General features: G+C 45.1%; 1 protein-coding gene across 1 annotated transcript in view; it reads left to right on the forward strand.

The window, feature by feature from the left end:
• FUCA1 (alpha-L-fucosidase 1) overlaps window positions 1-10719 on the forward strand; it is a 37769-nt gene extending 27050 nt beyond the window's left edge. The window contains exon 8 of the mRNA XM_063954102.1: window positions 9622-10719. Coding sequence (XP_063810172.1) covers window positions 9622-9762 — 141 coding nt within the window. The 3' untranslated portion in view covers window positions 9763-10719. The remainder of the gene's footprint in view (window positions 1-9621) is intronic.
• Window positions 10720-14974: the final 4255 nt, after the last annotated feature.

Below are 14974 nucleotides of genomic sequence, written 5' to 3' on the forward strand. Positions count from 1 at the left end.
CCTTAGCAGAATCAAAGTCTCTAGATGTGGTCAGAGCTTTGAAAGTTTATGTAGCCAGAACGGCTCAGATTAGGAAAACGGAGGCTCTGTTTGTCCTGTATGATCCCAACAAGATTGGGGCTCCTGCTTCCAAGCAGACTATTGCACGCTGGATCTGTAATACGATTCAGCAAGCTCATTCTACGGCTGGATTGCCATTACCGAAAGCAGTGAAGGCCCATTCTACCAGAAAGGTGGCCTCATCTTGGGCGGCTGCCAGGGGGGTCTCTGCATTACAGCTTTGCCGAGAAGCTACTTGGTCGGGTTCAAACACCTTTGCAAAGTTTTACAAGTTTGATACCCTGGCTAATGAGGACCTCTTGTTTGGTCAATCAGTGCTGCAGAGTCATCCACACTCTCCCGCTCGTTCTTGAGCTTTGGTATAAATCCCATGGTTCTTGAAGTGTCCCCAGCATCCTCTAGGACGTAGAAGAAAATAGGATTTTAATACCTACCGGTAAATCCTTTTCTCTTAGTCCGTAGAGGATGCTGGGCGCCCGTCCCGGTGCGTACTGTATCTGCAGTTATTGGTTATGGTTACACATGTGTTGTGTTGCATGTGTAGTCAGCCTGTTGCTGTTGTTATTCATGCCGTTGCATGCGTTGGGTTAAATGCCATGTTGTACGGCATGCTTGAGGTGTGAGCTCATATGTATCTCACCTTAGTTTAAATCAAAATAAATCCTTTTTCCTCGAAATGTCCATCTCCCTGGGCACAGTTCCTATAACTGGAGTCTGGAGGAGGGGCATAGAGGGAGGAGCCAGTTCGCACAAGTCTTAAAGTGCCCATGTCTCTTGCGGATCCCGTCTATACCCCATGGTTCTTGAAGTGTCCCCAGCATCCTCTACGGACTAAGAGAAAAGGATTTACCGGTAGGTATAAAAATCCTTATTTATATATATATATATATATATATATATATATATTTAAAAAATGAAGTATAAAAAGCGCCTAATAGTGTCGGTGAATCACTCTTCGTGAATATAAACGTGATGATAAAACAGACAAAGTATAACAACTTAGCTGCGGATATTTCTGGTAGATGACTCTTAGAAGCCGGACATGTAAAGGAGAGATAAATTTGACATAGTGTGTACTGTTTTAAAATTCCACATGTGTTTAAAAAACAGTTTAGGAACTGTGCTAATTCCAATTTTTGGTAAAAAACTAGATTAATTAAAACCAATAACAATTTAATAAACACACTCCTGCCATACATGCAGGTTACATATATAGACCATAAACAGTAAAAAAAGGCTTTAAGGACGTATATAGCAGCTCATTCAGTTATAAATGTAGGTATTAATCGTACAAGATTATGAAGTATAACAGGCTTATCTGTCCGCATATATAAATTTTGGGATAGAATTCATCCGTAAATGCAAGTATCAAACGTACAAGATAAAATATAAAAGCATGGCTTATCTGTTCACGGATGGGAAGTCAAAATGGGTGAGCATCCAGTCCCTGTCCCAACGCGTTTCGTCCTGAAGTGAGGACTTCTTCTATGTCAAATTTATCTCTCCTTTACATGTCCGGCTTCTAAGAGTCATCTACCAGAAATATCCGCAGCTAAGTTGTTATACTTTGTCTGTTTTATCATCACGTTTATATTCACGAAGAGTGATTCACCGACACTATTAGGCGCTTTTTATACTTCATTTTTTAAATATTTATCTTCATATTGTTTAAGAGCTGCCACTTACTTGTGAGGAGTGTTAGGTCTAACCAAAGAGTCAGTATTTTTCCTCTATCTTAAGGGGTCTTATTGAATTTACCTAGGCGCTATTCTCCATTGTTTTTTATATATATATATATATATATATATATATATATATATATATATATATATATATATATATATATATATATATATATAAGGCAGGAAAAAACGGCTGGCACTCAGAGACTTGCAAAAACGACTCAGACTAAGTGGTTAAATGCCAACGTTTCAGGGGATAACCCTTTTATCAAGGTCTTGATAAAAGGGTTATCCCCTGAAACGTTGGCATTTAACCACTTAGTCTGAGTCGTTTTTGCAAGTCTCTGAGTGCCAGCCGTTTTTTCCTGCCTTATACTGACTTCAGCTGGCAGGGCACCGGAGCAGCTTTCAGCCTTCAAGTACAGAGTGCCGAACACCACCTCTATTTATATATATATATATATATATATGTTGAAATTCAGCCCGGCACTCTGTTTGTAATGTAAGATCTGCCCCGGTGCCTCCAGTAACGGAATCAATAGTAAATTAAAGAAGGCTGCGGCACTCGAGGTCTTGTCAAAAAGTTAGTTATAATTGAAACCTCAAAATCAATACATCGTATTGATTTTGATGTTTCAATTATAACTAACTTTTTGACAAGACCTCGAGTGCCGCAGCCTTCTTTAATTTACTATATATATATATATATATATATATATATCTCTATCTATATATATATATATATATATATATATATATATATATCTATATATATATATATATATATATATATATATATATATCTATATATATCTATATATATCAGCTCTGTGTGGTGGCCTTGAGACTGATGTGGCTACTGTACTAGGGTTTTAAAGGTGGGCATAGGACATTGGTTTGTGTTAGGCTGTTGTGCACACAGGGTAGCATGAGGTGTGCATTGTATGTCATTAGGCATGAGGCTGTTATGTATGGCTCTAGTGGTATGGTTCTGTGTATCTTGGTCTCTGTAGTATACATAAGGCTGTTTTGCTGAATGTAGTGCTGCGTGTAGCATGCAGTGACTGGGAGATATGAAGTTGCTGTGCTGGACGTAGGTCTGCTTTTAGTGCTTTGTGTAGATATGGAGTTAGGAACAACTGCTAATGCACGCCGCCTCTCCTGCCTACTGATTACCTCCTCCCACTCCTACCTCCAAGATTTTGCACGTGCTGCTCCCTGTCTCTGGAATTCTCTACCTCTCCCCCCTCAGACTCTCCACCTCTATACAAAACTTCAAACGGCCTTTCAAGACACACTTCTTCATCAAACCCAGCCATCTCCTATCCTAAGCCCTCTGTGGCCCACGCTCACGTTCTACCCCATCTGTGTCACCCCTGTCTGTGTGCCCCTCCCTTTTAGAATGTAAGCTCTCACGAGCAGGACCCTCTTCCCTCATGTGCTTATCCTTCTCTTAATTACCTTATCTTCTTTTCTCTAACGTCCTAAGTGGATGCTGGGGACTCCGTAAGGACCATGGGGATAGCGGCTCCGCAGGAGACTGGGCACATCTAAAGAAAGCTTTAGGACTATCTGGTGTGCACTGGCTCCTCCCCCTATGACCCTCCTCCAAGCCTCAGTTAGATCTCTGTGCCCGAACGAGAAGGGTGCACACTAGGGGCTCTCCTGAGCTTCTTAGTGAAAGTTTTAGTTTAGGTTTTTTATTTTCAGTGAGACCTGCTGGCAACAGGCTCACTGCATCGAGGGACTAAGGGGAGAAGAAGCGAACTCACCTGCGTGCAGAGTGGATTGGGCTTCTTAGGCTACTGGACATTAGCTCCAGAGGGACGATCACAGGCCCAGCTTGGATGGGTCCCAGAGCCGCGCCGCCGGCCCCCTTACAGAGCCAGAAGGCAGAAGAGGTCCGGAAAATCGGCGGCAGAAGACGTTCTGTCTTCAACAAGGTAGCGCACAGCACTGCAGCTGTGCGCCATTGCTCTCAGCACACTTCACACTCCGGTCAGGGCGCTGGGGGGGGGGCGCCCTGAGACGCAATAAAAACACCTTGGATGGCAAAAAAAATGCATCACATATAGCTCCTGGGCTATATGGATGCATTTAACCCCTGCCAGAATACATAGAAAAACGGGAGATAAGGCCGCCGATAAGGGGGCGGAGCCTATCTCCTCAGCACACTGGCGCCATTTTCCCTCACAGCTCCGTTGGAGGGAAGCTCCCTGGCTCTCCCTTGCAGTCACTACACTACAGAAAGGGTTAAAAAAGAGAGGGGGGCACTAATTAGGCGCAGTATTAACTATACAGCAGCTATAAGGGGAAAAACACTTATATAAGGTTATCCCTGTATATATATAGCGCTCTGGTGAGTGCTGGCAAACTCTCCCTCTGTCTCCCCAAAGGGCTAGTGGGGTCCTGTCCTCTATCAGAGCATTCCCTGTGTGTGTGCTGTATGTCGGTACTTTTGTGTCGACATGTATGAGGAGAAAAGTAATGTGGAGACGGAGCAGATTGCCTGTAATAGTGATGTCACCCCCTAGGGGGTCGACACCTGAGTGGATGAACTGTTGGAAGAAATTACGTGACAGTGTCAGCTCTGTATAAAAGACAGTGGTTGACATGAGACAGCCGGCTACTCAGCTTGTGCCTGTCCAGACGTCTCATAGGCCGTCAGGGGCTCTAAAGCGCCCGTTACCTCAGATGGCAGATATAGACGCCGACACGGATACTGACTCCAGTGTCGACGGTGAAGAGACAAATGTGACTTCCAGTAGGGCCACACGTTACATGATTGAGGCAATGAAAAATGTTTTACACATTTCTGATAATACGAGTACCACCAAAAAGGGGTATTATGTTCGGTGAGGAAAAACTACCTGTAGTTTTCCTGAATCTGAGAAATTAAATGAGGTGTGTGATGATGCGTGGGTTTCCCCCGATAACAACTGATAATTTCTAAAATGTTATTGGCATTATATCCTTTCCCGCCAGAGGTTAGGGTGCGTTGGGAAACATCCCCTAGGGTGGATAAAGCGCTCACACGCTTGTAAGAACAAGGGCTCTACCCTCTCCTGAGATGGCCGCCCTTAAGGATCCTGCTGATAGAAAGCAGGAGGGTATCCTAAAAGGTATTTACACACATACTAGTGTTATACTGCGACCAGCAATCGCCTCAGCCTGGATGTGCAGTGCTGGGTTGGCGTGGTCGGATTCCCTGACTGAAAATATTGATACCCTAGATAGGGACAGTATATTTTTGCCTATAGAGCATTTAAAAGATGCATTTCTATATATGCGTGATGCACAGCGGAATATTTGCCGACTGGCATCAAGTCTAAGTGCGTTGTCCATTTCTACCAGTAGAGGGTTATGGACACGTCAGTGGTCAGGTGATGCGTATTCCAAACGGCATTTGGAAGTATTGCTTTATTAAGGGGAGGAGTTATTTGGGGTCGGTCTTTCAGACCTGGTGGCCACGGCAACAGCTGGGAAATCCACGTTTGTACCCCAGGTCGCCTCTCAACATGAGAAGACGCCGTATTATCAGGCGCAGTCTTTTCGTGGACAAGCGGGCAAAAGGTTCCTCATTTCTGCCCCGTGACAGAGGGAGAGGAAAAAGGCTGCAGAAATCAGCCAGTTCCCAGGAACAGAAACCCTCTCCCGCCTCTGCCAAGCCCTCAGTATACGCTGGGGCTTTACAAGCAGAATCAGGCACGGTGGGGGGCCCGTCTCAATGAATTTCAGCGCGCAGTGGGCTCACTCGCAAGTAGACCCCTGGATCCTTCAGGTGATATCTCAGGGGTACAAATTAGAATTCGAGACGTCTCCCCCTCGCCGTTTCCTAAAGTCGGCTTTACCGATGTCTCCTTCTGACAGGGAGACAGTTTTGGAAGCCATTCACAAGCTGTATTCCCAGCAGGTGATAATCAAGATACCCCTCCTGCAACAGGGAACGGGGTATTATTCCACACTGTTGTGGTACCGAAGCCGGACGGCTCGGTGAGACCGATTCTAAATCTAAAATCTTTGAACACTTACATACAGAGGTTCAAATTCAAGATTGAGTCACTCAGAGCAGTGATTGCGAACCTGGAAGAAGGGGACTACATGATGTCTCGGGACATCAAGGATGCTTACCTTCATGTCAAATTTTACCCTTCTCACCAAGGGTACCTCAGGTTTATGGTACAGAACTGTCACTATCAGTTTCAGACGCTGCCGTATGGATGGTCCACGGCACCCCGGGTCTTTACCAAGGTAATGGCCGAAATGATGATATTCCTTCGAAGGAAGGGAATTTTAGTTATCCCTTACTTGGACAATTCCCTGATAAGGGTAAGATCCAGGGAACAGTTGGAGGTCAGTGTAGCACTATCTCAGGTAGTGTTGCGGCAGCACGATTGGATTCTCAATATTCCAAAATCGCAGCTGGTTCCGACGACGTGTCTTCTGTTCCTAGGGATGATCCTGGACACAGTCCAGAAAAAGGTGTTTCTCCTGGAGGAGAAAGCCAGGGAGTTATCCGAGCTAGTCAGGAACCTCCTAAAACCGAGCCAAGTCTCAGTGCATCAATGCACAAGGGTTCTGGGTAAAATGGTGGCTTCCTACGAAGCAATCCCATTCGGCAGATTCCACGCAAGAACTTTCCAGTGGGACCTGCTGGACAAATGGTCCGGGTCGCATCTTCAGATGCATCAGCGGATAACCCTGTCACCAAGGACAAGGGTGTCCCTCCTGTGGTGGTTGCAGAGTGCTCATCTTCTAGAGGGCCGCAGATTAGGCATTCAGGACTGGGTCCTGGTGACCACGGATGCCAGCCTGCGAGGCTGGGGAGCAGTCACACAGGGAAGGAATATCCAGGGCTTATGGTCAAGCCTGGAGACATCACTTCACATAAATATCCTGAAGCTAAGGGACATTTACAATGCTCTAAGCTTAGCAAGACCTCTGCTTCAAGGTCAGCCGGTGTTGATCCAGTCGGACAACATCACGGCAGTCACCCACGTAAACAGACAGGGTGGCACAAGAAGCAGGAGGGCAATGGCAGAAGCTGCAAGGATTCTTCGCTGGGCGGAAAATCATGTGATAGCACTGTCAGCAGTATTCATTCCGGGAGTGGACAACTGGGAAGCAGACTTCCTCAGCACGACCTCCACCCGGGAGAGTGGGGACTTCACCCAGAAGTCTTCCACATGATTAAAAACTCGACAGGTATTGCGCCAGGTCCAGGGACCCTCAGGCAATAAGCTGTAGACGCTCTGGTAACACCGTGGGTGTACCAGTCAGGGTATGTGTTCCCTCCTCTGCCTCTCATACCCAAGGTACTGAGATTGATAAGATGGAGAGGAGTAAGCACTATATTCGTGGTTCCGGATTGGCCAAGAAGGACTTGGTAACCGGAACTTCAAGAGATGCTCACGGAGGATCCGTGGCCTCTACCTCTAAGAAGGGACCTGCTCCAGCAAGGACCCTGTCTGTTCCAAGACTTACCGCGGCTGCGTTTGACGGCAGGGCGGTTGAACGCCGGATTCTGAAGGAAAAAAGGCATTCCGGATGAAGTCATCCCTATCCTGATCAAAGCCAGGAAGGATGTAACCGCAAAAACATTATCACCGCAATTGGCGAAAATATGTTGCGTGGTGCGAGGCCAGTAAGGCCCGACGGAGGAAATTCAACTGGGTCGATTCCTACATTTCCTGCAAACAGGAGTGTCTATGGGCCTGAAATTGGGGTCCATTAAGGTTCAAATTTCGGCCCTGTCAATTTTCTTCCAAAAAGAACTAGCTTCAGTCCCTGAAGTTCAGACGTTTGTAAAAGGGGTACTGCATATACAGCCTCCTTTTGTGCCTCCAGTGGCACTTTGGGATCTCAATGTAGTTTTGGGTTCCAAAAGTCACATTGGTTTGAACCACTTAAATCTGTGGAGTTAAAATATCTCACAAGGAAAGTGGTCATGCTGTTGGCCCTGGCCTGGGCCAGGCGCGTGTCAGAATTGGCGGCTTTATCCTGAAAAAGCCCTTATCTGATTTTCCATTCGGACAGGGCGGAATTGAGGACTCGTCCTCAGTTTCTCCCTAAGGTGGTTTCAGCGTTTCACCTGAACCAACCTATTTGTGGTGCCTGCGGCTACTAGGGACTTGGAGGACTCCAAGTTGCTAGACGTTGTCAGGGCCCTGAAAATATATGTTTCCAGGACGGCTGGAGTCAGGAAATCTGACTCGCTGTTTATCCTGTATGCACCCAACAAGCTGGGTGCTCCTGCTTCTAAGCAGACTATTGCTCGTTGGATTTGTAGTACAATTCAGCTTGCACATTCTGTGGCAGGCCTGCCACAGCCAAAAATCTGTAAATGCCCACTCCACAAGGAAGGTGGGCTCATCTTGGGCGGCTGCCCGAGGGGTCTCGGCTTTACAACTTTGCCAAGCAGCTACTTGGTCAGGAGCAAATACGTTTGTAAAATTCTACAAAATTGATATCCTGGCTGAGGAGGACCTGGAGTTCTCTCATTTGGTGCTGCAGAGTCATCCGCACTCTCCCGCCCGTTTGGGAGCTTTGGTATAATCCCCATGGTCCTTACGGAGTCCCCAGCATCCACTTAGGACGTTAGAGAAAATAAGAATTTACTTACCGATAATTCTATTTCTCATAGTCCGTAGTGGATGCTGGGCGCCCATCCCAAGTGCGGATTGTCTGCAATACTTGTACATAGTTATTGTTACAAAAATCGGGTTATTATTGTTGTGAGCCATCTTTCAGAGGCTCCTCTGTTATCATGCTGTTAACTGGGTTCAGATCACAGGTTATACGGTGTGATTGGTGTGGCTGGTATGAGTCTTACCCGGGATTCAAAATCCTTCCTTATTGTGTACGCTCGTCCGGGCACAGTATCCTAACTGAGGCTTGGAGGAGGGTCATAGGGGAAGGAGCCAGTGCACACCAGATAGTCCTAAAGCTTTCTTTAGATGTGCCCAGTCTCCTGCGGAGCCGCTATCCCCATGGTCCTTACGGAGTCCCCAGCATCCACTACGGACTATGAGAAATAGAATTATCGGTAAGTAAATTCTTATTTTTTTAATACTTTCTTTGATGGCACCAAATCCCTCCGTTTTCTGCCACCCTGATAATTATTTTAGTGTCATCAGCTGACCCAGCTATGTTTATATACTCTGTATTGAATTGTAGGTCACTGTATTCTTGTATTGCTTATTTGTTTACATACTCTGTAATTGGGCGCTGCGGATCCCTTGTGGCGCCTTATAAATAAAGGATGATGATAATAATAGTAGTAGTAACTACAGGTTGCAGAAGCTAATGTCCTAATGCACTATTGTGTAGTGTTTGTATGTGATGGATGTTCCTCTAGGTATGAGGTGTATGTGATAGGTATGGATCAGCAATGAACACTACTTACTTTGTGCTCTGGCGCCTTCCTCCGTAAGGGGAACCCCTCAAAGATGAGCAGCATTGGAGATTAAGGCGGAACCCTAAGACTTGCAAACTGATAAATTGCTTTATTCCATATTGATGTTTCGGGGGCATGCTCCCCTTCTTCAGGTCGTGTGAGAATCTGACAGTGTCGGTCGTCTTTTCTGATGAAAATGCGTCTTAGTCGCAACACAGTGCAATTAGGGCGAACAAGGAGACTGTCTATATAGATATATATAAAATACACGTATGTGTTTGTTTATGGTTATGATAATATGTGTGTGCTACCACTGTGTCATATTTCCTCTGCTGTGGAGAGAGCTATATTGTGCCAAAACACTGCAAGTGGGAAATAATACAATTAAATCTTTCCGAACATTCTGCGTATGTTATTTAACCATTGTAACCTCCATCTGACCATCTCTGGCCATTATTACAATGACTAAATTTCTTCCTGCAGGTGACACTGTTGGGGCTCTCTGGGAAGTTGGCCTGGAAACTTGACCCAAAGGTAGGGCTCGTTGTTCAGCTGCCACCCATCCCTCCTGGAGGTTTCCCTGTGGAGTATGGCTGGACTCTGAAACTGGAAGGAGTAAATTAGCCATTCTAAAGAAGTCGAATGTGTTGAGCAGTAAACTGCTATCGGAATCCCACAATGATCAGCCTGTACAGCTTGATGTTGGACCTTTCATGCAATCAAGAACATTTTAAAGACACTATTAAAAAGTAAATCATTTGACTACATGTTTCTGTTGAGTAGGATGTTACTGTATGAGCTGACCTTCGACTGTTTCTACATGGAACAGAATCTGTGGTTTTGCACTATTAATATAAAATTCAGGGATTCTCAGATGATGGGGTTTTATAACCTGCTAGATGATTAAGGGAATTATGTTCTATGTATTTGTGCCTTCTGTCCCACATATGTTTGACAGTAACAATGTATCCACTTAGTATACATAGTCATAGTCCTTATAGCGGTGATTTTCAACCTTTTTTTAAATTGCGGCATGCTGAAAAAGTTGTAACAAATTTCTAAGGTGTACCAGCCGGCTGTGTGACCTATGCTGTTACGCCGCCTTGTCTCTGCACTGCCTGATCCACTCAGAAGAGCCCAGCGCTGTCCGGGCCTGAAGTTAACTGGCACTGCAGCCCTCGAGCTGGCGCTGTGTGCACTGGTGGGCATGGCTGTTTTTTCCAGCATACGTGAATATTGCTGTAAAGTGAGGTTATACTTCAGATACATTATTCTTCAAACCATTGCCTTGTTTAAGCACTTTGCCCATGACTGCATTGTTTAACCTTAAACTGTTATGCCTTTTATTATAGCTATAGTTTTTTGCAGTGAAAAGATTTGTTCACTGTGATTAAGCTTGTTGTGCCTGGATGGTTTGAGGGAGGTGGAGGGTGAGGTGTAATTATCAAAGACTTTGATTTATTTTATTAGCTGACCACTGAACAAATTCTTTAGTTGGTCACTATGTATTGTACTAAAAAGGGGTTCAAATATCTATTTTTTTAAAATTCAACGAATTCCTAATAAATGATTGTTTAAACACCCTTGGTATTGATTATTTCTATTGTAATAGAAAAAGGTGTTCATCGGTTTCTAATTTATTTATTTACTAACAACATACTGTGGGGTTTTTTTGGGGTTTTTTTTTTATACATGATGCATGTTAACAGAATTGTGAGGTAGCACATCCATATTCACCTTTCACTGACAATCATGCTGTTTTTCCTTGTGTTTATCCTTACCTGAAGATGGCATATGTTTTCCTTTCTTTGCCATACAAAGCGTACCCAGGTAGGGAACTGGTGTGAGGACTGGCCAGCGTCACCAGCACTTCCTATTTTTGCTGTACAGTATGTAGAGCAAGTTATCTGCCAGTGCTTCACCTACAATGGGGACTGCCTTTGGTAACAGAAAATCAAGAGTCCAAATGCATGAGGCCACCGTTAAATGTCAGGATGCACAGTGGCAGCTTGAGAAAAGTGGACATCTGAGAAGACAGTCATGTTTGTCCTTCGGGAGGGTAGCAAGCCTTCTGATTACTGCTGAATGTAGGGTGAAAATACATTTTCATTCACCTACCATAGTTACAGGGAAGCTGCACATGTGCACAAGAGCAGGTCTCCTGGTCACACGCGACCAACTGCACATACTGTACATCCCTGAGGCAGATTTTGGGGTAGATGCAATTTAAAGCGAGCTGCAGTCGTGATTTTTTTTCTGCCTAGGTAACCTGAGTCTGCTTGCACCTCCATAGGCTACCAGCAAAATCGTCCTCTAATCCAGATGGTTTGCGCTTTCATTAAATCTTTTTAATGAAAGGCTGGTAGTGGTGACATCTATGAAACCAAGTGTAAAGGGCCCCATACACTAGAGCGATAATGCCCGATTTCGGACCGATATATCGGATGAAATCGGGCATTTTTGAGGTGTTTCCGATCCGATGCGCGTTCCCGTGAGCATCGGATCGGATCCTCCAGATTGACCGTGCTGCACTAGCGATCAGGTCCGACCCCGCAGGCATGGCTGGGAACGCCCAAGATATATCATATGCAAAAGGACAGCATACGATGTATCTTGGGCGATCCTGCCGCCCGGGAGGCTAACGGGGTGATCGCCTGCGACATGACTGTCGGACATGTCGCATAAGTGTATGGGGCCCTTTAGAATGGAAGCGATCGGCAGCAGAGATTTTTACAGGCAAACATACACAATTAGTTTCATGTATGGAATTATGGACAACTTGCGCTCAGCTCTGCATCGGCCCCAAAGTGTACATAGGATTTTCATTATGCCACATCAGTTATATATTGCCCACAGCAATATACTATAGATAATGTGCTACTGTCTGTGAGCACCTTTTGGAGTAGTCAAAAAGTTAATGGTACAAATCCTACTTTGTGTATCTGCTGTCAAATATCCTGTATATGGGTATGGAACCTATGAGGGTGGCCAAAGATTTCCAAGATTGCACATGGATTGTGTTAAGGAGGACTCCCTAAGGTGTTTATTTAATTCTGAAAAATGGAAACTAAGTTTCAGGAGTGTGGCCCCATCAGTGGGTTCTGTCAATTAACTGTGATAAGTGCATGTTTGAATGGAATTCTAATGACCTACAGTATATAAGGAATTAATATAAATATTTTAATAAAGAAACCATGGGGTCGATTCTATTCGGCAACTTAAGAATAGCGCCGGGAATTAGCTCCCGACGCTATTCAATTCAGCTGCTAGTGACCAGCAATTGTCGGGAATTCTTCTCTCATCCCCGGGGGATGAGAGAAGAAACCCGACAAAAGTGCTGCCGCGCTGCCGGCGCGAGGCTGATTCTGTCGGGAATCAGCATCGCCGCGGGTAGTTAAGTCGGAGATTGCCCGTTCTCCCGACAAAACTACCTGTTAAGTCGGCGAGAACGGGACATCGCCGACTTAACTGGAGCTGAATTGAATAGCGTCCGGAGCTAATTCCCGGCGCTATTCTTAAGTTGCCGAATAGAATCGACCCCCATTTTGCATAGCATAGGGGGTCATTCTGACCCGCTCGCTGCTTTTTTTCGCAGCCGAGCAAACGGGTCCCCACTGCGCATGTGCCGGCGCCGGCCAGACGGCCGATAGCAGGGCTGCGATCGGCTCTGCCTGATTGACGGGGGGGGGGGGGGGGGGGGCGGAACGGTGGCGTTTGTCCGCCGTTTTGTGGGCGCGGTCCGGCCAACGCAGGCGTCGCACACAGCCGCTGCGGGCCGGGGAGCAACGAGTAGCTCCCGGCCAGCACGCTAAAGCTGCACTGGTCGGGAGCTACTCTTGAATTGCAAAGGCATTGCCGCTGTGTGATGCCTTTGCACCTCTGCAGGGGGGGGGGGGCGGCACTGACATGCGGGGCGGACTAGCCCTGTGCTGGGCGTCCCCCCGCATGTCAGTGTGAATGATCGTAGCTGTGCTACATGTAGCACAGCTACGATCATCTCAGAATGACCCCCATAGTTTCTGAGGTTGAAAAAAGACAATTCAACCTATATGTGGTCTCCTACGCTGTATTATATTTAGGACAAACTTTGTCTGTTGCTATTGTCGGCCTTTGTGTTAATCCTTATTCCTCTTTATTTTAAAAACTATAGTGCGTGACTACGCACCATAACCCTGTATATCCTTATCCATTAGGAATGTATCTAGCCCATTCTTAAAAGTGTTGACTGAATCCGCCATTACTACTCTCTCAGGCAGGGAATTCCAAACACGTATTGTCCTTTCTGTGAAAAAAACTTTTCACCTCTGTGTGTGAAATCTCTCCTCTAACTTAAGCTGGTGTCCACGTGTCCTCTGTGTTGATCTTACCAAAAACAGATACCCTGCAAGCTCTGTGTATTGTCCCCTTATATATTTGTAGATGTTGATCATGTCCCCTCTTAGTCTCCTCTATCCAGTGTAAACATGCCTAGTCTTGCAAGCCTTTCCTTGTATTCCAGCGTCTCCATCCCATTTAAGTAGTTTGGTCACCCGCCTCTGAACCTTTTCTAGTTCCAGGATATCCTTTTTGTAGTACAGGTTGAGTATCCCTTATCCAAAATGCTTGGGCCCAGAGGTATTTTGGATATCGGATTTTTCCGTATTTTGGAATAATTGCATACCATAATGAGATATCATGATAATGGGACCTAAATCTAAGCACAGAATGCATTTGTTACCTATACACCTTATACACACAGCCTGAAGGTAATTTTAGCCAATATTTTTTATAACTTTGTGCATTAAACAAAGTGTGTCTACATTGAGCCATCAAAAAACAAAGGTTTCACTCTCACTCAAAAAAGTCCGTATTTCGGAATATTTGGATATGGGATACTCAACCTGTATGGTACCCAAATTTGTGCACAGTATTCAAGATGTTGCCTCACTAGTGATTTATATAATGGGAGTATAACACTCTCATCCCTTGCATCAATTACCCTCTTTATACATGTTAATACCTTGTTAGCCTTTTTTGCTGCACTCCTACTTTGGGTACTGCTGCTTAGTTTGCTATCTATGTGAACACCAAAGTATTTTCCCAGTACAGAATCCCCTAATTTTATCCCATTTAGTATTTGGTGTTTTTTTTTGTTCTTGCTACCACAGTGCATTACCTTAAACTTGTCTGTATTGAAGCGCATTCTCCATTTTGCTGCCCATGCTTCCGGTTTAACTAAGTCGTTCTGGAGAGACTCAGCATCTCCCTCTGTATTTATAACCTTACACAATTTGGTATCGTCTGTGAAAATTGACACCATGCTCTCTAGACCTACTGCTAGATTGTTAATGAAAATGTTGAACAATAGTGATCCAAGTACAGACCCTTGTGGCACACCACTAAGTACTTCAGTCCAATTTGAAAAAGTTCCATTTACCACAACGCGCTGCTCCCTATTATCTAACCAATTACTGACCCAAGCGCATATTGTGCTCCCTAGCCCTATTTCTTGTAGCTTAAAAGTGAGTGTATGATCTCACTGTGACCAAAAACTGGACATTAAGGGGTCTATTTACTAAGCCTTGGGTGGAGATAAAGTCGCTGGAGATCAAGTACAAGCCAATCAGCTCCTCACTGACATGTCACAGGCTGTGTTTGAAAAATGACAGTTAAAGCACCAACCAATCGGCTTTTATCTCCAGCGACTTTACTTCCAGCTAAGGCTTAGTAAGTAGATCCCTAAAACACAGGGCCTAATTCAGACCTGATCGCAGCAGCAAATTTATCTCTTATGGGCAAAACCACCGTTATACCGTGCAGGGGGGGGGCAGATATAACATGTGCAGAGAGAGTTAGG

This window comes from Pseudophryne corroboree, chromosome 2 (assembly GCF_028390025.1).
Source record: "Pseudophryne corroboree isolate aPseCor3 chromosome 2, aPseCor3.hap2, whole genome shotgun sequence".
Lineage (NCBI taxonomy): Eukaryota > Metazoa > Chordata > Amphibia > Anura > Myobatrachidae > Pseudophryne > Pseudophryne corroboree.